This window comes from Cryptomeria japonica, chromosome 2 (assembly GCF_030272615.1).
Source record: "Cryptomeria japonica chromosome 2, Sugi_1.0, whole genome shotgun sequence".
Taxonomy (NCBI): Eukaryota; Viridiplantae; Streptophyta; class Pinopsida; order Cupressales; family Cupressaceae; genus Cryptomeria; species Cryptomeria japonica.
In genome coordinates, this window is record NC_081406.1 from 417,417,598 (window position 1) to 417,438,933 (window position 21,336).

A 21,336-nucleotide genomic window follows, 5' to 3' on the forward strand; every position below is an offset into this window, starting at 1 on the left:
ATTGGTATTGGGTTTATTGTTAATTGCATACACACCGATTGGTATCGGTTAATTCGATTATGTTTTGAAGAGGCACGATCGAGTAATATCTTGATCGGTCATGTCTATTAGACATGACCGGTCAAGGTATTGCTTGATCTCCTTTATTTGCATATATATATATATATATATATATATATCGATCGGTGAAATGTGGGAAGAACATCGAAATTAATAAATGCTCTTTCTCCATCTGCAACATACCATACCATATAATAATCAAATTTATTATATTGAGAAATAACATATACATGAAAGATACAATAACATTATATATCTTGCTCATTGAATAGAAAATTGGAATACATTTACAGATCTGACATGTGTCAGATCTTGTCTGCCACTATATTGTTATATATTGTTTATTAATGTTTTATTAGTCTTATTAGTTATTTTTGCCTTGTCAATATTACATTATGATTACCATGTAAATAAGAATATTAATATTATGTAATATTTAATGAATATGTATTATTAATGTAAATGTGTGTAATAAGCCATTTATTATGTTTATGAAACTGATTACATAATACTAGAGTTTCAGTCATAAACTAATATAATTAAATAATTGATACGTAAGTATATTCAGATATCAATCACTATTATGGGGACATCACAGTCCTCCCCACTCAAAATTGCTTGTCCTCAAGCAATTTACAATCATTTATCAATAAAAACACAAAGTATATATATGAACATACAAGGCATACACGAAGTATACACATGAATGTATGAAGACACAAAGCATACACGTGAATACACGTATTGTCATATTTCTTCTTATTGAGTAGAATGATTCAATGATTCATCTTTACCCTGCAGGATGGCAGGATCATAGCTTTGATACCACTTGTAATGTCCCCTACTAGGGTTTGGTCAATTTTAACCATAATTAATCTATTTTCAAAGTACTTATGACTTGAACTAACTTGATTAAGAATCAAGACTATCTTAACATGAATCAAACCTGGGATGTTCTATCCTTTCTTTAGTCTATGAAGTACTTGTTATCTTACCATACTAAATAATTAATCTTATTCTGATCCATTATAAATCCTTTACGTATTTATTAATTACTAATTATATGAATTATTACTAATTTCTAAAGATATTATATTAATTATAATTATTATATTTTATTATTATCAATATCTATATTCACAATCCTTATATTATTCCTTACTCTGATTTGGGTATATATGTAAATAAATAAAGTAATAGTACCAATTATTTATGTATTAGCTGATATCCTTCTATATAATTTATATAATAATACTACCAACTTAAAACAATCCTAGTTAGTAATTTGTTTACTGGCTGGTAATGGCAGACATATCTGATGCATGTTAGATCTGGTTTGCCACTGTCATGATACTTGCTATCCTTATTGAATACATATTGCACTCTATGTTAATATTTCTGTTAATATTAAATTCTGCATAGAAACATTATCATACTTCATATAGTAAAATACATTCCCATGCATACCATCAAGGTCAAGGATGTTACTGCCTGTAACTTAATAGTTCTGATCTAATCTTTATTCTTAATTAGAACGCAGGCATAACTTAATATGCAACAGTTATTAGTTAATGAGTAGTTGCAGCATGTTGCCCGTGATGTAATAATCTACTAGTAACTTAATGTTCTATTCCTTCCCTAATATGTTCTGTAGTCACAACAATACCCTGTAAGTACAAATCGAACTGTTGTATATTTCTTGCAATCATTTGGTGTGCCAAGGGCAATTGCTCTTAGAAGAGCGATCCAACTGGAATAATAATATATATATAGCCCAGCATTTGTCACTATATCCGATATCCTTTTCTGCTCTTATGAGCAAGCCCATACTGGACAATGAAAACCAACCTCCAAATTCTCCACGTACTTTTTCCTCCTTATATCTTGTAGTGGGGATGAGGAGTCATGTGTAAGGGACTTGATTCGTGTCTCTTCTTAACCGCATCTTAACCGCATCATTCCATAATTCTTCCAATCATTGCATGTATTCATATCGGGCTTGTATACAATGGTCAATACACTCATTCATTATTGTTAATCGCTGCCTTCGCTCACTAATCGTTGTTTGCTATTGCTTGTGTCAATCGATATTCTTAAGTTGTTGCTTAGTCATTCTTGGTCGATCCTTAAATCGATTTCTTGACCATTGATAGTGTTGTTCCTTATTATTTATCAATGCCTTCCCTTATGCATCGTAATCCATATTCAAATCACATCTTTAATGCATTCGTTCTTCACTCCAATTATTATTTTATGATATTCTTGGTTCTACCAATCTGGGACATATTCGATAAATACCTTCCTTATCTGCCTTCATATGCCACGATACTTAGTCATAAGCAATCGGACATTAATGTGATGATGTGTAGACGGTTTAGAATATGGATGCTACATCAAGCTCCCTTCCGATAAGTATTTGTTTACAATTATTCAAGTTGTAATTTAATATGAATGTTTTCAGTATAGTATTAATTTATTTTCTATTAGAATATTTCAGGAATATTATTAAAAAAGAATATTAATAAATGTCAATTGACTAATAATATTTAGTAATAAATTTGAAATAGTCATTTCTTGATAAATATTATAATAAATGATAATTGTTTCATTTAAGATGTAAATAATGATCAAGGAGGGGGACATGACATAGTGTTTTTCAAATAATGAAGACATTCCTTCAGATAGATAAGTTAGTCCATAAAATCATAGGTTGATGCTATACACTTCATGTGGACTCAATAAACGGAAGTGCATTGTCAAAGAAGGCTTACGGATGATGTAGAATGCTGAATGTAGACTTCCAAATTCATTGAACATTACTGATAACTGTCATATTAGACTCTTTGAGTCTGTAAAATGCCTTCAATCCACCATACTTAATACCCCAAATTACTATATAACCACCACTTAATCATTGGATAACAACACTGTTGTACAACCCAATATGTAGAGAAAAATCTCTTTGAACTGATTCTGATTATTACTGTGACAAATAATATAACTTGAAATAAAGGACAACCCTCTCAAAGATCGAAAAATTATTCCTAAATTTGAGCCAGGATTGAGACAACAATCACAAAAAAACTTGCATACCAAAATCTCTCAAAACACATCTTAAATTTCGATTATCAATAACAAATTGGAAAAAAATTAGCATTTAGCACAATGGTGAGTTTTGGATGAAATCTCTCAATTAGCTAGGAGGGTTTTTGTCCTTGAAGTTGGATTTAGCAAAGGGTTTTCATCCTTAGGAAAATAGGGACAACTTAGGTACTTTCACTAAAGCAAATGAAATGAATAAGCAATAACCGTTCTTCTCAAGATCCAACCTCCTTTGACAACCTTTTTTAGAATAGTACTGAGAACTGTCATATTGGACTATTTGAGTCTGTAAAATGCCTTCAATCCACCATACTTAATACCCAAAATCATTATATAACTACCACTGAATTGTAGGATAACAACACCGTTGTACAACCTAATATGCAAAGAAAAATCTGTTTGAATTGATTCCAATAATTACTGCGGTAAACAATATAATTTGAAATAAAGGATAACCCTCTCAAAGATCCAAATATCATCCTGGACATTACTGAGAACTGTCATATTAGACTATTTGGGTCTGTAAAATGCCTTCAATCCACCATACTTAATACCCCAAATTACTAAATAACCGCCACTTATTTGTAGGATAACAACATTGTTGTACAATGCAATATGCAAAGAAAAATCTCTTTGAAATGATTCTGATTATTACTGCAGCAAATAATATAACTTGAAATAAAGGATAACCCTCTCAAAGCTCCAAAAATCATTACTGAACATTACTGAGAACTGTAAAATGCCTTCATATCCACCATACTTAATACCCCAAATTACTGTGAACTATTATAATAGATTACTAAGAACTGACATATTAGGCTATTTGGTTCTATAAAATACCTTCAATCCACCATACTTAATACCCCAAATTACTATATAACCACCAATTAATTGTAGGATAACAACACTGTTGTACAACCCAATATGCAAAGAAAAATCTCTTTGAAATGATTCTGATTATTACTGTTGCAAACAATATAACTTGAAATAACGGATAACCCTCTCAAAGCTCCAAAAATCATTCCTAAATTTGAGCCAGAATTGGGACAATAAACACAAGAAAAACTTGCATACGAAAATCTCTCAAAACACATCTTAAATCTCCAATATCAATAACAAATTGGAAAATCTCAGCTTTTAGCACAATGGTGATTTTTGGATGAAATCACTCAACTAGATAGGAGGGTTTTCCCCCTTGAAGTTGGATTTAGCAAAGGGTTTTCATCCTTAGGCAAATAGAATAGGGAAAACTTAGGTACTTTCACCAAAGCAAATGAAATAATTAAGCAATAACCCTTCTTTACAAGACCCAACCTCCTTTTACAACCTTTTTAGACTTATTTTAGGGTAAAAACATTTTTTTCTTTTTTGCCGCTCATTTTTTAAAAAGCGTTTTTCCTTCTTCATTTCTTTTTCGAAATACCAATTTTTGTTTTTGTTGCTTTTTTGAAATTGCATTTTTTCTTTTTCATTGCTTTTTTTGAAAAAATAATTTTGCTTTTTTGTTACTTTTTGTGAAAAATTAAATTTTCTTTATAAAGGAATATAAATTGTTCTTATAACCACTTGTCAGCATCTTGGACCTAGTGACATTTTATTTGCACACCTAAAGCACCTTTTTAAATAATTAAATATGTGATGCCATTTAATTTTACTTTTTCGACAACATTAATATTTAATTATTTTCGACACAACCACCAAAGTTATGAAAAATAATAAAATAGCCCAAAATATGAATTTTGACCATACCACCAATACCTTAAATGCTAGATATCAGTTTATATGAATGTTGGCGCTCTCCCAAGATGACGGACTTCTCTAAGAAGTGTGGAGTGCTCTTAGAAAGCCAGATCTGCATACTAAAAGTACCATTGTACTCGTCTTGGCTCCAAGAACTTACTACTGTTAAAATCTCTTTTCAAGAAAGCCAATGTCTACAAAAAGTTGGAGTTCCCTAGAATGTTGGAATGGAACAGAAAAGTGGATATTACAGCCTTATTGGGTCAAATACAAATGGTATCTGCCAATAAGAAAAGTGATTTTGGTTGTCAACTTACTGGTAATTTTATCAAGTAGATAAAGAGGCAAAAATATTGTTCTTTAAGGGTTGTCAAATGACTACAAAGATTGTCAAAACTTTTCTTGGATGACCATTTCCACAATTGGAGGTTTTCTTTCAAATTTTGTTTGACAACTTGTTTTTGAATAACTGTGGCTTCTTATAGAGGGTTCTCATGTTGATTAGCTATCTGTGATTCCTTTGTTTTAAATTTCTGAAACCACTTCATTAAGTCATTGAAGGTATGAGCAATCAGTTGGAGTGGCTACGGTTGTTCGAGTTTAGTAACGTTGCTACTAAAATAGCAATAGTATTATCTTTCTCTTGCAACTGCCTTGGAACAACAACAAAAGTTCCTGGGTTTTTGAACCTAAATCATCAATTCTTGATACATGACTGTAAATACATGTATCTTTTTAGTTTGGAAGTCAACAGCTTGCTTTGTGAGGAGTTACATACTCTTGCTTTAGGTGGAGCACAATTCAGCTTCGTTAATTTCTGAATCTGTGTTTCTTTTCAGTGAAATGTGGCCTAGCTATTGCATAGACCTGTGCAATGTATTACATTGGTATAGCCCAAAGAAATGGGACTCGGACTCGGCAAGGCCGACTCGGACTCGGACTCGGCTCCAGACTCGGCTGGACTCGGGAAAGCGAACAACTCAAGAAATTTAGAGATTTTTAAAGATTTAAAACTTGTTTCAGACACCCTTTATTGAATACACCTTAAAGACACAAAAACATCATTAAACTCAGCTCATTTGATTACATACACAAGGATACATCAATCCCATAAGCATAAACGCAAATTGTAGCTGAAGAAAATAACAAACATAGATATATAAATATTGTCAAATGTATACAATATTACAAAACTCATGGAATAAAAAATCCATCTCATCATATGATCATCATCAAATGTTTCATACAAATACCAAAGGTAAATAGTAAATACTAAATACAACTACAAGTGTACAAGCCTATGGCTCAGAGGGCTGTGCACCCTCTCGCCCTGGCCCCTTGCGAAGGCGTTTAAAGTAGGTCCTGGATGATTCAACAGCCATAGTTGCTCCCCGTGACACCATGCCATGCTCACCAACATCAGGAACGGCTGTGTCATGCTCACCAACATCAGGAACAGCTGTGTCACTCTGAGTCTCAGTATTTCCTGTCTCCGCTCGTGCTCTCTACTCCTCCTCTGCCATGGCTACAGCCTCAGCCTCTATATCTACTTGGTCGATCCAATCAATGTCATCATCACTAAATACAGCTGTAGGAGTCCCAGGAGCTGTCTGATTCTCATTGGCCCACTCTGCTTCAAGATCAACCTCATCTAGAATGATAGGAGACATGTCAACTATTGCATTCTTTCCCATTCTCAGGCGGAGGTTGTAGTGAACAAAGACGAGATCATTCATCTTCTCCACAGATAATCTATTGCGCCTCTTGGAGTGTATGTGCTCAAACATACTCCAATTGCGCTCACAACTTGATGCGCTGCATGGTTGGCTCAAGATGCGAATGGCCAACTTTTGAATATTTGGTGTCTCTGGGCCAAAAAAGTTCCACCAATGATCTGAGTTTGAAATGAGAAAAATAAATAAAATCAGTCTCACTCATGAACTCATTTAACAAGTTACAATATAGTATTGAATAAAACTAAAATTAAGCCTTACAATTTATTTTTACCTGGCATCATAGTTGTCCTACCGTCTTTGGCAACAAGACGAGAGAAGGTCTCCCCTTGTGCATTTGAGAACATCTGTAGCTCTCGAAAAAGGTCTATCTGAGAAGTACCAGCACGTCCCATCTTCTCCATGATTGCATATAGCCCATTAAGGACCTCCACATCAACCTTGAAAGAAGGGATAAAACGGAATGCCGGATTCTGAAAATAGGTTGCCGCATGGATGGGCCTATGAAGTTGATGATGCTATCTCCTATCAATGATCTCCCAAATGGGACCATACTTGCTCTCATCTGCTCCATAAACGAATCTGATGGCCTCCTTCGCCCTATCCATGCCCTCATATATATAGCCCATTACGGGCTTATTTCCATCCGCAACTCGGAAGAAAACCACCAAGGGCTTAATAAACTGCAAAATTGAAAATATTGTGTAATTTAGAAAAATGAGCAAGTAAGAGAATATATATATAATAAGTTATAAAACATGAAGTTAAATTGTAGAATTTATAAAAAAATTACCTTCACTATCTCATCACAAGGGACCCAAAAGCCTTGCTCATAGAAAATGCAGTCTGCCATATCTATCCCTGCAGGGGTGGTAGCATAGGATGAGGAAGACCACTCCTCACCAACAATCATACGTCTCAAGGCAGTCTTAGACCTAAGCATGGACTGCAATGTGAGGAAGTTTGTGGCAAATCTTGTGATTACTGGACGAGCCAATTCCTTCTGCTTTGTGTATTGTTTCATAAGAGCCAACACCCATGAATGATTATATACAAATTTGTAGACATTTCTTGCCCTATCTACACATCTCTTGACCCATGGGATTTTTCCAATATCCTCCAACATGAGGTCAATGCAATGAGCAGCACATGGAGTCCAAACTATAGATGGGTGCCTCTCCATCAATAGTCTACTTGCAGCAACATAATTTGTTGCATTGTAAATTGTAATTAATGGAGGTACAAACTACAAGATAGTAATTAATTTGCAAACAAAAATAGTTTGTAATCAAAAGTTTACCCGCAGCAACATAATTTGCTGCATTGTCGGTCACCACCTGTACCACGTTCTCCTTACCCACATCTTCAATCACCTCTATTTGCTCACATAGGTAGGTGACATTCTTGCAATGGGCGGAGGCATCAATGGACTTGATGAAAACGGTGCCCCCTGAAATAAAAAAATAAAGCTAGGTCAATGATCATTCAATAAACCATTCGATAAAAAATAAAAAATTAAAGACTATATGAAGCTAAAATTAATTAATCACCTGCAGAAGAAACAAGAAAATTAAGGGGAGTTCTATTTCTCTTATCCGTCCAACCATCAGTCATGATGGTGCAACCTTTAGTGCTCCATATCTGGCGTTGTTCATCTAAATCCTTTTTCACATCATCCACCATTTGAGACAAAATAGGTCCCCTCAAATCACTCTCACTAGGGGCTTTGAACCCCGCCCCACATATGGTAATGGTATCAACCATTTGTTGCCAATAAGGAGACCTGTCGCAAAGAAACTCAATGAGATAAGTTAAGTATAAAAATTCAATGAGATAAGTTAAGTATAAAAATTCAATGAGATAAGTTAAGTATAAAAATTAAAACAATGAAAGTTATCAAACATAAAAGTTAGTAAAACATTCCCCTGGCTACAAAGAATGGAATACAGCTGTAGCTCCAAAACCTACCAACTGCCATTTTAGCAGCATCATGGACCTCCTTGTTCCAACCCATGCCCTCAAGCGACGGTTGGGACCCAAGAGTAGTTCGAGGCACAAAGAAGGAATCCAACCTAAATTTACGAATCCTAGGTCCAATGGTAACATTCCCACTACAACTACTAGTGGTAGGAGCATGAGAAGTGGCGGTGGCATTGCCACTTATAGAAGCAGAAGCAGAAACGGAAGCACCAGCAGTAGCAAACTGAGTGGGACGATATGGAGGTAAGGAAGAAGGGCCTCCAACACAACCTAACTGTGTCCCTCTTCCTAAAACTGTCTCTCTCCCAATGGCCACTGGATCCTCCTTTTGTTTCTTTTTCCTTTCAATCTCCTCAACCATTACATAACAATCACGTACGGCCTCAGGGATTGCTTTTAGGCATGGTTCGGCATCATGTCAACGCACACCAGCAATATGGTATTTCAGCCTATATATACTTCCATGGAATATTGTTTTGCAAAACATACATTTTGTTTGCCCCTTTCTTTGCCCTAGAAAATCCTCATGATATTTCCAAGCAGGGTCCTTTCTAATGGGGGGTCTAGAAGCTGAAGTAGACATTTTAGGATAGTTTTGTGAAACTTGAAGTTGAGGCAAATTGAAATAATAAAGTGAAGTTTGCTGCAATAAAACATTACAAATGGAAAATAAAATTAATACATATTATATACATTCAAAAAAACTAAAGTAGGGTTTGTCAGACCCTACTTTAAAAAAAAAGAAATTTACAAACCCTACATAGTACAACACTACAACTACATACTACATGCTGCATACACACATACAAAAGATTTTGAAAGAAGATGTAAAACTTTCAAAATAAATGGATACAAAATGGAATTTTTGCATACAAGAAACAAACTAATCTTCAGAAAAACAACCGTACCTCTTACAACAAGCTTGAAACGAGCTGCAAAGTCTTCCTATCCAACTCTTAATGCACCGAATTGAAACACAATGCAGCTCCAATGTGACAAATTGAAGAAAACTTGAGCTTCCTCCTTGCTGGTTTTTTTTTCTATGCACCCTTGTTTTTCTTCCCAACTCACTTTACTCCTTTTTTTGCAAGTGAATGAAATGAAAGTCACTTTTAGGGATAGAAGATAATTAACATAAAAAAACTGACTTAAAAAAACTTTGCAAATTAATTTTCTTTTGTGTTTTTTAGTTGGCTTGATGCCGGCCGAGTCCAGGGCTCGAGACTCGCCGAGTTTGGCGAGTTTGGGCCAAACTCGCCAACTCGGCACTCGCCAGACTCGGACAGGTCCGAGTCCGAGCCCCTGGGACTCGGCAGGCCTGACTCGTACTCGAACTCGCCGAGTTTGGGCGAGTCCGGGCGAGTCCCGTTTCTGTGGTATAGACACATCAGGTACTAGTGAGTTTTTAACAGACTATAAATATTGGTTGTGGATTTTGCCCTTTTAGATGCAGGTTTTCAGTTTGCTGTGACTGTGAAAAGCTCTATATTTGTCTACAAAGAAAACACAACTGGAAATTGCGATTTCAGACTCCAAATTGTGTCAGGAAAATCCTCGTGACTGCAAATCACAAATTTAAAAGCTCTGTAATTGTCTACAAAGAGAACTTGACTGGAAAAAACTTACAATTAGTAATCCTTGAATGTATAATAAATGTGAGGATAATCAAATGACATGACTTAGAACATGAATGTATACTTAGATGGATTGCAAACTATGCCATTTGATATTAAATTGCACTAGAACTTAAACCAAGCATTTGTAACACAAACTTTATGGATTGAACACATGACATTTAGTTTATCCAATTATAAAAGTTTTTCTCTATACACAAATGGTTTGACATATTTTGGTTGGTGGGTTTGCTTGGAAAGTTGAGTAAAATTTGAAGTATTATCTCATTTCCTTATTTTTTTAAAAACACTCAAATTCTGGATATTTCCTGAATAGGCTTTCATAACTTTATATTGGTATGAAGCATTTTTGTGTTATTTTCAGTGTGAAGGGTGAAAGTTTACATTTGCATTTTTTATTGAAGATGTTTCACTTCATTCAACTAACCAAAGTCTCAACAAGGGCATTCTGACAACCTAAAGAGTATTTGTTCTATGCATGGAATCTTACTTTACCTTAGGCAGGCTTGTATAATTTATTAAGTAGACTTTTCTTAATCCACGTGATAAGTGGGTATATTACTTTCAAAACTAATCACTTGAATTTTCACTCTTTACTTTGTGTAATTGTTTTATCTAACTTTATTCTATATGCAGGGTGGTTATTGCATATGAAAATGGATTGATTATTCTATGGGATTTATATAAAGCATGTGCTGTTGCAATCAGAGGTGGTGCAAATCTTAATTTGAAGAATGATAATGCGACCAGTTCTATAGGGATGCGAGATGAAACAGAGGTAGAAGCAGATGATAGCGATGAAGACAAAGAAATTTGCTGTGCTTGCTGGGCATCTGTGGATGGAAGTATTCTTGCTGTGGGATATACTGATGGAGATATTTTGTTGTGGAGTATGCCATCTGGTACAAGCAGTAAAGATCGACATTCAGATGTTGGCATTTCTTCAAGTAAAACTGTTGTCAAGATACAGTTGTCCTCTAGCAAACGCAGAATCCCTGTCATAGTATTACGATGGTGTACAAATGGAAAGCATGATTTGGAAGATGGAGGGCAGCTATTTGTATATGGTGGTGATGAAATAGGAAGCCCTGAAGTTGTGACGGTTTGTGCTCAAGCTATGTTACCTTACTAGACAGTATTGTTTCATAATTTCTTTATTGGATACTGCTAATGCTCTCCAAGCTTTGCTCAATTACATTGAACTTTTTGACTGAAAGGCATTTGAATGTAGGGATATTTTCATTCATTCATTCATTCATAAAACAAAAGGGCTAATATTTAGAAGTTGTAACTGTTTATGGACATGAAGAAATTTCGTCTTTGGATTTCCTAATTTTTTAGTATTCAGAAGCCTACCATAGTGAACCGGGCAGATTATAGCTTATTTTTTATTGTTGCATTTTATAGTCTGTTTGTGAGATCAATGGAGTTGAATCTCTTTGGAAATGCTTTTATTGTATCTGAGAATTCCGACTCAGTAGTTTTCTAAAATAAATGCAGGTTGGCTGCACAAATATGGCTAATGCAAAGTTTTCTTTGGTCAAAGCTGCAAATAGTGCTGGCGAATGGTATTGGTGAAACTAGTTGGTAGTAGAAGGTAATATTGCTATGTAACATTGATGATGAGGAATATGGTAAGGCAAAAAGAAGACTTGTAGAAGTTCCCCCAAAATTTGAGGAAAAAGGGATAACTATTTAAAAAAAATGTATAAATTATAAAAATGTAAAATTTATAAAATGGTCATTATAAGAAATGTGAATAAGTATTATTATTTTAATGATTGTTTTAAAATAATAATTAGACTACTAATAGTATTGGTGAGAGGGAAAGTGAGTGGCGAGAATAGATTAGAATTAGGGAGGGTTGCACTGAGATGGTGGTACTTGGAGATTTCAGAGACTTGTATTGGTACTGGTACGGCCATTTTTTCCAAATAGGTGATGGGGGTACTTGGAGACGGCAATTTTATCTAATATAATTTAATAATACATAGAAATCCTGAAAATATAATGAGACACAAATTGTAAGAGTTAGTTGATGGTATCCTCTATATGCTTCATGTTAACACCAAAGTTGAAGGATATAATACCATTAACATTGAGGAAGAACATTGCAATAGAAATATTTGAGTGTTGTATCTAAATTCCTCAAATTCCAAGAGTAAACAACCATAGTTGGACTACTCACCGAGTACTCGGCGAGTTTTTAAAAACTCGAGAGTAGTTTTGCCTAGTGAGTAGTTATGACTTTTACTCGCTAGGAAAACTCGCCGATTTTTTGGCAAAAACTCGGCGAGTTCGTGAAAAAAGCTCGTGTGCCTGTGCACATAAACATAAAACTGCAATAAAGTGTTCAAGGGGGAAAACACTCTCCAACACACTTGCAAACTTATTTCCATTGATTCTTGCCAATTCCGAGCGGATTTCAAGCGGATTTGAGGTGGTTTTTGAAGAAAAATCAGATTCTCATGTAGGTTTTCTGATTTTTTTTATGTTTTTCTAGAATATTTTATTTATTTTTTGTTGCATCTAGATGAATAAAAAATCATTCCTAAGTATTCAAAAATGTTTTTGAGTCATTGGAACAAGATTTAACACTATTTTTGACAAGTTTTGTTGAATTTTTGACTATTTGTTTGAAGAATCTCTAGGTTTTAAAAAAAATCAAACCCTAATAGTTCAATTATTTTTTTAACTTTGAATGATGTCTAAACTTATTTAAAATAATTTAGATAGTTTTGTAAATTGTTTAACTAAAATATTAACCTTGTCTTTTCACTTTGTATGTGTAGGTTAACAGTTAACCATTAATTTAGTATGGCAAATTTAGGGTATGATTGGCCACTTGAACCATGCCCATCTAGGTATATAGGCACCCATCCTAAAGGTGCTAGAGATAGGGCTTGAAGGTATGCCTATGAAGGACCGGACATTGGGTCAGTGATTTGCATTAAATTTGAAAAAGTATTTCATGGAGGCATAAACCTCCTCAAATACCACCTTGCAGGCATTGAGAAGCATGATGCTAGGGTATGTCCTGGGGCCACTGAAATAAAAAGAGACATTAATGCCATACTTTCAGTTGGGGAAGAGAAAAAATTGCAAAAGGAGAGAGCAAAACTAGCCATGAGAGAAGCCATAGCTGAATCTCAAGGTGCTTTAGTTGACACTGAAGAAGAAGAAGCACTTCAGGGCATAGTGGGCCCTTGTTGTGCCCCACGTATCCGCAAACCCAACACCACCTCGGCCACCACTTTTGCTTCTTCTAGTAGAGTACATGTTGTATCACCATCAGGGACACAGTCTATAGGTAGTTATTTTGTGCCCAAGAACACACCTAGAGCACAACCATCATTAGAGGCCACTGGATGGAATAGGGAGGCACATGAGAAAATAGACATTGCATGTGCTGATTTTTGGTACTTCAACAACATCACATTCAATGTAGCAGACAATCCTTATTGGCTAAATTTGCTTCCCGCAATGACAATTGCAGGAAAAGGGTGCAAGGCCCCTTCTCGCAAGGATTTGGGTGGGAGGTTAGTAAATAGTCCACTTGATTTCATTTTTAATTGTTTTTCTTGTTTATTAAATCAAAATTGTGTACGGAGACTTGATTTCACTTTGTTCTTGAAGGTTGGTCACAAATGCAGTTAATAGGGAAAAAGAAGTGGTGGAGGAACAAAGAAAAGAATGGAGAAAATATGGCTGCACCATTCTTTTCGATGGGTGGACAGATGGCAAAAACTGCACCACTATTAATTTTTTGGTTGCTTGCAAGGACAATGTGGTGTTCTTGAAATAGTTTGATGCCTCCAATAAGGTGAAAAATGCAGAAACATTGGTTGGAATGTTGGAGCACATTGTCATGGAGGTGGGAGTAGAGAATGTGGTGCAAATAATCATAAATAATGCAGCAGCATATGTGGCAGTAGGTAGAATCCTCCAAGATAGGCACCCCACTCTTTTTTGGACACCTTCTGCAATACATGTCCTTGACCTTCTTTTGGAGGACATAGGAAAACTTGATTGGGTGACTCCAGTTGTGGAAGATGCAAGGAGGATCACAAAATATATTTACAATCATCCTTGCATTCTACATTTGATGAGAGAGCACACTCAAGGTAGAGATTTGGTGAGATCCGGTGTCACAAGGTTTGCAACGATTTTCTTGAAATTGCAAAGCATTCTTGGTGCATTGACTTCTTTGAAACAAATGTTTGTGAGTTGAGCATGGCTAGACTCACCTTATTCAGAGAAACTTGAAGGAGAGGGTGTCGCATGCATAGCCTTTGACAACCATTTTGCACAAGAGGCTGCAGAGATTGTGAAGGTAACTTCAAAACTTGAATGTTTAATTATTCTTGATTCAAGTCTCTCATTATTAATTTGTAACTTCATTAATTAATATTTTTGTAATTTGTATTTTTCAATTGTAGGTGTCCGAGCCCTTGGTTAGAGTTTTGCACTTGGTAGATGGGGGTCAAACCCCAATGGGGTATATTTATGAGGCCATGGATAGGGCCAAGGAGTCTATGAAAAATTACTACAAGGGGGACAGATTCAAATTTGATCCCATCTAGGAAATTATTGATAAGAGGTGGAACAATCGGCTCCACCAAGCCATTCATGTAGCAGGGTACTTCCTCAACCCCCATTTTAAGTTTGGGGATTTTTACTTAGATCCTAATGGAGAGGTCATGGAGTGCCTCACTACATGCATTCAGAGGATGATACATGAGGTTGAGGTGAGAGACCTCGTTGTGGCCGAACTCCAAAATTATGACGAAGCAAGGGGTAAGCTATTCTCTTTAGAGTTGGCTAGGAGAGGAAGAACCACTCAAACCCCGTATAACATTTGCCATTTGGGTTTTGGGGTCTAAAGTAATTGATAAAATATGTTTTCGCTTTTTTCTTTGCTTTCTAACTTTTCAATATTTTATTTTGCAGATGCTTGGTGGCAAAGTTGGTGTGGAAATACCCCAAATCTCAAAAAATTTGCCCTCAAAATCTTATGTCAGTCTTGTAGTTCATCCAATTGTGAGCGCAATTGGAGCTTGTTTGAGGCCATCCACACGAAGAAGAGGAGCAAGTTAGCTCAAAAACGCCTCAATGACCTTGTTTTTGTGCAATATAATCTTCGGTTATGCATAAGGAAGATAGAGGAAGTTGCAGTTGGTCCAATTGACTTGGATGATATAGATCCTTACAAAGATTGGACATCAGAGGAGCAATGTCCATTATTTACAGACGATGACGTCAATGATTTGGAGAGGTAGGCTATGGAGGAGGAGGGGGGTGGATTTGGTTTCACACTGGATGACATTAAGGAGGATGAGGAGGATGAGGAGTCATTGCCAGTGCCAGGAGAAGCTAGAGGCAGAGCTACATCCAGGATGGAGGACGAGCCACAACCCGAGTCAGACATATCGAGCGAGGAGGCACAGTCATGCCCAATGCAGACTTCTAGGACTAGACCCTCTAGTTCTACCTCTCCCTTAGTTTTTACTAGAGTTGGGAAGAGGAAGATGTAATTGTATTGATGTATTTACTTTTAGTTTTACAAAAACTAGTTAGTATTTTGCTTCCAGCCATCAGCATTCCTCATGAGGATGCGATTTTATACCCACTTTGCATTTAAATATATCTAGACTCAGCTTGTTTCTTTTGTGTTCTCATTTATTGACTCATTGGATGCATCTTCTCAATGAATTTTGCAAAAAAAAAAAAGCATTTCTAATTAAATTTAAGCATTTTTTTAAGTTCCTGAGTTTTTTGCCGAGTACTGGCTGAGTTTTTCCCTAGTTTTATTTTCAAGCCTTGGTGAGTTTTTGGTTTTGGCGAGTAGTTCAACTATGAGTAAACCAATTTTTAAATGATGTTGATTTTCAATTAAAAAAGCATTATCCCATAATAAACAACTTCCTACCAAAATGAAAATGTATAATGAAAACATATCATAAATTCTCTTAAAAATAATCATTTTCAACTTTAAATTGTTCTCCCTATATTTTTTTGGTTGTTGAATAGAGAAAAACGACTTACATGTATAGGGAAAAATGCATATAACATGCATTTAGCTTTAAAATGATAATATTAATGAAAAAATAAGGAAGATCTAATTACTAACTTTTCAAAATTTAGAATGCAAATGACCTCAGATATATTGTATGCAAATGCCACTAATTTACAACATGTCACTTTTTAACTATCTTGGTCACCTATCATCATAAAAATTAAAACACCCATTTGCTTGAAGATGCATCCATCGTGGCATGTCTGGACTAAAACCCTCAAACAATGGTGTTGCGGCAGAAAACCCTCGAATATGTTGGGAGATATCGAGTTTTTCTTCCCTCCTGTCATATTGTTTTTCCTACCAATGCTTTGTTTTAGGTTTTTTATTTTTTCTCGGCCTGGAAACACCTAGAGATGACCTGCCACCTCTACCAGCCATCTCAGAAACCCTACAAAGTCTCCGCCCTTGTCTCCGAGATGGGAGATGCATCCCCGTCCCTGGGACATGTCTGAGGGGTTGGGTACGCATCTCCCTACAACTATGGAATTAGGAGGGAATATGTAGCCAACTGTAAGGATCATAGAGAGGACAATAACAAAGATTGTGGAAAGGATGATGATGATTGGAAAGGCAACAATGGAGTGGATGAATGGAATGACAACCTTGATGAGCATCTTGTTGGAGGCTCAACATTGGGTTTCTAAGCTTGCTACTGGGTATGCCATTGGTGTTCTTATTGTTCTTGTGGGTTACATAGACTTTGGGATCCTTGGTTTGAGGTAGGGATTGCAGACTGGTTTTCTTCTTCCTCTAGCTTTGTGAGTTCTATAGGTACGTGTGCTAAGGTGTCAAATTATTAGGGGCTTTTGGGATGGGTTGTGGCTTGCTCTGTTCACATGGTTTCAAAGGATAGGAATAGTCTAAGTGGGATTGTTATTGGATCCTCTGCATCACCCAATATAGTGGAGGAGACGTAGTGTTTTCTCCATCCCTTTGGTAAGGATTTTGGGTTGTTGGTGGTTGGGGAGCTCTTTATTTCCTGCGGATCAGAAAAGCCTCTAAATGCTGGAGATACTAGTCTTGAAGGATGAGGTTTAAGGACGTTGATATAAGCAAAAGATCTTGATTAGATGTTGCTAATGCTAAGTCATTCTTTAGCCCTCTTTTGTCATGCATCCATATGAGAATTCTTGACTCTATTGTGTAAATATCTTCACCTAAGGTTCAAAGTGCCCTTATTGCTAAGTTTTCAAGATGCAAGTGAAACATTGATATGGTTAGAAGATGGATGCAGGGGATTCGAAAGCATTTTGGCCAAATGAATGTCGCATCGCTTCTTTTTTGAAGCATGACAATAGTATCAACCCTTTTAGGCAGACTTAGGCTCATTCGGAGATTAAGGCTCTTCAAATGTGGAAATTGGATTTTAATCTAGAGGAGTGCTTTAATAGGATGCCCAGTCGGGTTAGGCTAATAGGATTGTTGTTGGAATATTGGGAAGAAGAAGTTTTGTTGAGTATTGCTAATTCCATAGGGTAGCTCATTGCTTTTGAGCTTGATAATAGATCTAGGAAGCATTTGTTGTTTGCCAAATTTTATGTGAATGTAGATGTTGTTAATAGGTACTAGGTGGGAGAAGAATTCTTGGAGTAGAAAAGAAAAAGAGGATCTTTGTGTTCCTTAGGGTATTAAGAGATGCCTCCTTAGAAAAGGTCAATGAAATCTCTCATTTGAAGCCTACTAGTGAGAGGAGTTTGAAGGTTGTTGAAGGGGAGGGGGTTGTTTGCTATGGTGATATGGCGATTCTTGCTTCTGGTCCTTTATGTGATGTTCTATGTTGTTTGTTGAAAGAAGAAAGAAAACTAGAGGGTTCAAACCCTCCTAGTCACTGAGGCATGAGAACCTTAAGTGATCCTTTGAAATCGAGAGAGCATGGTTTGGTTATTGACAAAGGGATATTGGAGCTTAACTTAGTAATTCAATCGGTTGAACTGTGACAATTGTTTAGAGCTCTTATAAGTTCTATGTCATGTCCCCTTTTTGAGTAATCAAAATAATCTAATATTTAGTTGCTCGAAATAACTTTCTTTTATAAATAAAGTGCAACCAATGTCTTATGATTAAATTAAAAAGCTTCTAAAGGTACTGTTAAATATTAAGTTCGAAGTGGCAACTAAAGTGTGAAAACATATATTAAAATAAAAAGAAAACGGAAATTTTTTTAGTTGCCCTAAAAGTGTCTTCAAAAGCAGTTCTAGGGAAGAGAAGCATTATGAATTTTTTTATCATACCCTGGATTGTTTGGGAGATTGAGTCAGGTTCATTCTTTAGCCAAAGGACAAAACCCTTTTGGACATTAGTTTTGTCGATGAAAACCCACCTAGCTGATCAAGTGGATTCATATAGAGTTCATTGTTGTGTTGAGCATTTGTGGCATTTGATTCTGCATTGTTTTGGATTTTGAGTTTTTTTTCTAGGTTCTGCTAGGCTTGTAGTTTACAAATTTATTTGAAGTTCGGTAGACAAAAAATAATTATGAAGGGAGAAATAGTTTTACAGGTGATGTTATTCATTGTTTGCTTGCATACATAAGTTGGTTGCTACGGTCCATAAAATCCAAATATAGATGTGGGACATCATCTATATAAGTGTACTGAAATAGCATGAAGGTTTATCAACTAGTATATATTTCCTAGCCATGTATGTTGAATAATATTTGTGGTTGATTCAAATGAAGAGTGATGCCTTTGCCTTTGCTGGCATATGGTTATGGCGAGAAAAAATTGCTAGCTTTATTAAAAAAATTCTATCTAACTTCTAACTGCAGCTGCAAGCTGTCTTCCCATTGTTGAGCTGTTCCATTTAGAATGTTTCCAAGGTGTTGTCAGCTGCAAAGGGGTAGCAAATTTATTCATTTTGCCATCGTAGGGATTAAGGAAGCTATAGAATTAATGTTTGAACCTGCTCGTCACTATCAGCAATCGAGTTATTTATAGATGAGTATGATGGTCTAAAGGAATATGGAAACTCTCAATTTCAATTGTGCTGCAAGGAGCTGTAAGCTCCTAAAGGGAAGCAATTTACTTCAGCGTACAGACACAGGGGTCTATGGGAATCTAAAATGTGTATTGTCTTGGATTTGCTGTTCATAGCCAGTTTTTTAGCATTCTACTGTTAACTGCAGCAGTCTGAAAGGAGTAGCAATTACGAAATTCTCAGTTGGATGACTTTGTTTATCACCAGAAATCTTTGTATCACTCTAACCTGCTGGCTAGTTTCATGAAATTTTGATTCATATGTCTGTTCATGTAGATTGTTGGAAAAAGTTCGGAGTGATTACTCATTTACATTCTCTAAAGAAATTTCATGCTAAAAATTCTGTCTATTGCTAAATTAATATATTATGAAAGTATGTGTAATGTCCCCTCTTCTTTAGTTGCCATTCAGTTGCTTAGATTCACCTGTCATCCATCTCCACAGGTGAAGTTCGGTGTTTGGAGATGAATTCGCTAGCCAAAGGGGACCTAGACTTAGTCATCTTATGACTTTGGTGGAAATAATAAAATAATTTTATAATATAAAGTTACATAAGTTAATTTTATTTAAAAGATGTTTAATAAAGACTTTATTAAGTTACCTTGCACACATCCCTAGGTGGTAAAGTAACTTTATTATGGCTGCTTCTTAATGACTAATTACCCCCATTGCTGGTCTAACTTCTTTAAGGAGAAAAGATTCCTTTGGAATCTTTAGATGATGCCAAATAGTACGATTAGGGTTTGAGGGGTAAAAAGGAGGCTTGGAGTTGGAAAGAGGTATCATTTTTGTTTTGGAAATTATTCATTTGGTCTCTGCAGCAGTCTGCCATAGCAGGTACAGCTTGTGGAAGCTTGATTGAGGACGAAACCTTTCAATCTTGGACTGGTTGGACGTTACCCCAGCCTTCTACATCACTCCAACACTCATATTTATGCACTTATCAGGCTACTGGGGCCCCAAATTCCTTTGTTTCAGACATCGGATTTAAGGGAAAGTGGAATTGATCAGATTTGGGCGGTTTTGGAGAGAGTTCTTTGTAGATCATTAGTAATCAATGCCAGCTGTACCATTTTGCAGTCAGCCGTACCCTAGCTTGGAGGTGTGGCTGCCAAATAAATAAACTAGGGGTATTTAGGAGTTGGAATTGGGATTAATTTTATTGTCAACAATAAGGAAGAACAAATCCATGCTTTATTCAGAGGAATTCCAGTACATGTGGTCTACATAAGCAATTTATTGAGGAAAAGGGACATAATTTGGGAATCTTGCCTAGCAAGAATTTGGAATTCCAACTGGGTCTAAATAATTCTTCAGTATTAGTTTTTGGTAATTATGTTAGAGTTAAATAAAGTCATTTGCAATGCTTAGTAGCTGCTGGAGGTGCTTAGAATAGCCATTGCTTCAGTTCAGGCTCAAATTCTACCTTCAGACCCCAGCGTTGGACTCCTGGTAGGCCTTGAACAACTTATTTCTATCAAGAATTCTCTTTATTAATTATTTTTACTTGCTGCAATTAATAAGCAGAAGGCTGGAAACTATTATCAGTTCTATATTTATTGTATTGCATTTATTATTTTTCATGTATTGTTAAAAATCCAAAAAACTACAAAAAAATTGAAAATACAATAAACTTCCAAAAACACTTTTCGCTGGTCAAAGAATTTGAATTTGTAAACAATCTGCAGTTTGGATAAGAAATCTAGTCAGGGATCTTTCAGTGGTATTAGAGCGATGATCCTGCCAGCCTAGGGGTCATCAGAGTAACTCTATGCAGCGGGGCAAATTTGGTACCTACAGATATTACACACGCAAGAGACCTAGAGTGGATTTAAATTTTGTCACAAAACCACCCTTTAAGACTAATATGGGTGATATACTTGAAGGACAAAGGAGCCCACCCAGACAGGAGAGACAGATTCCACTCAATCCTGATGAGATTATGAGGAGCTTGGCTGAAGCACAACCAAGAATTGTTGAAGCAATCAACAGGTTACAGGACACACTTGACATAATGGATTTGGGAAATAAT

General features: G+C 35.9%; 1 protein-coding gene across 4 annotated transcripts in view; it reads left to right on the forward strand.

The window, feature by feature from the left end:
* The window catches only part of LOC131062006 (uncharacterized), a 334,716-nt gene that overhangs the window by 151,302 nt on the left and 162,078 nt on the right, over positions 1-21,336 (forward strand). For all 4 annotated transcript variants that reach the window (XM_059216662.1, XM_059216661.1, XM_059216660.1 and 1 more), the window contains exon 8: positions 10,886-11,351. In XM_059216662.1, coding sequence (XP_059072645.1) covers positions 10,886-11,351 — 466 coding nt within the window. The remainder of the gene's footprint in view (positions 1-10,885; positions 11,352-21,336) is intronic.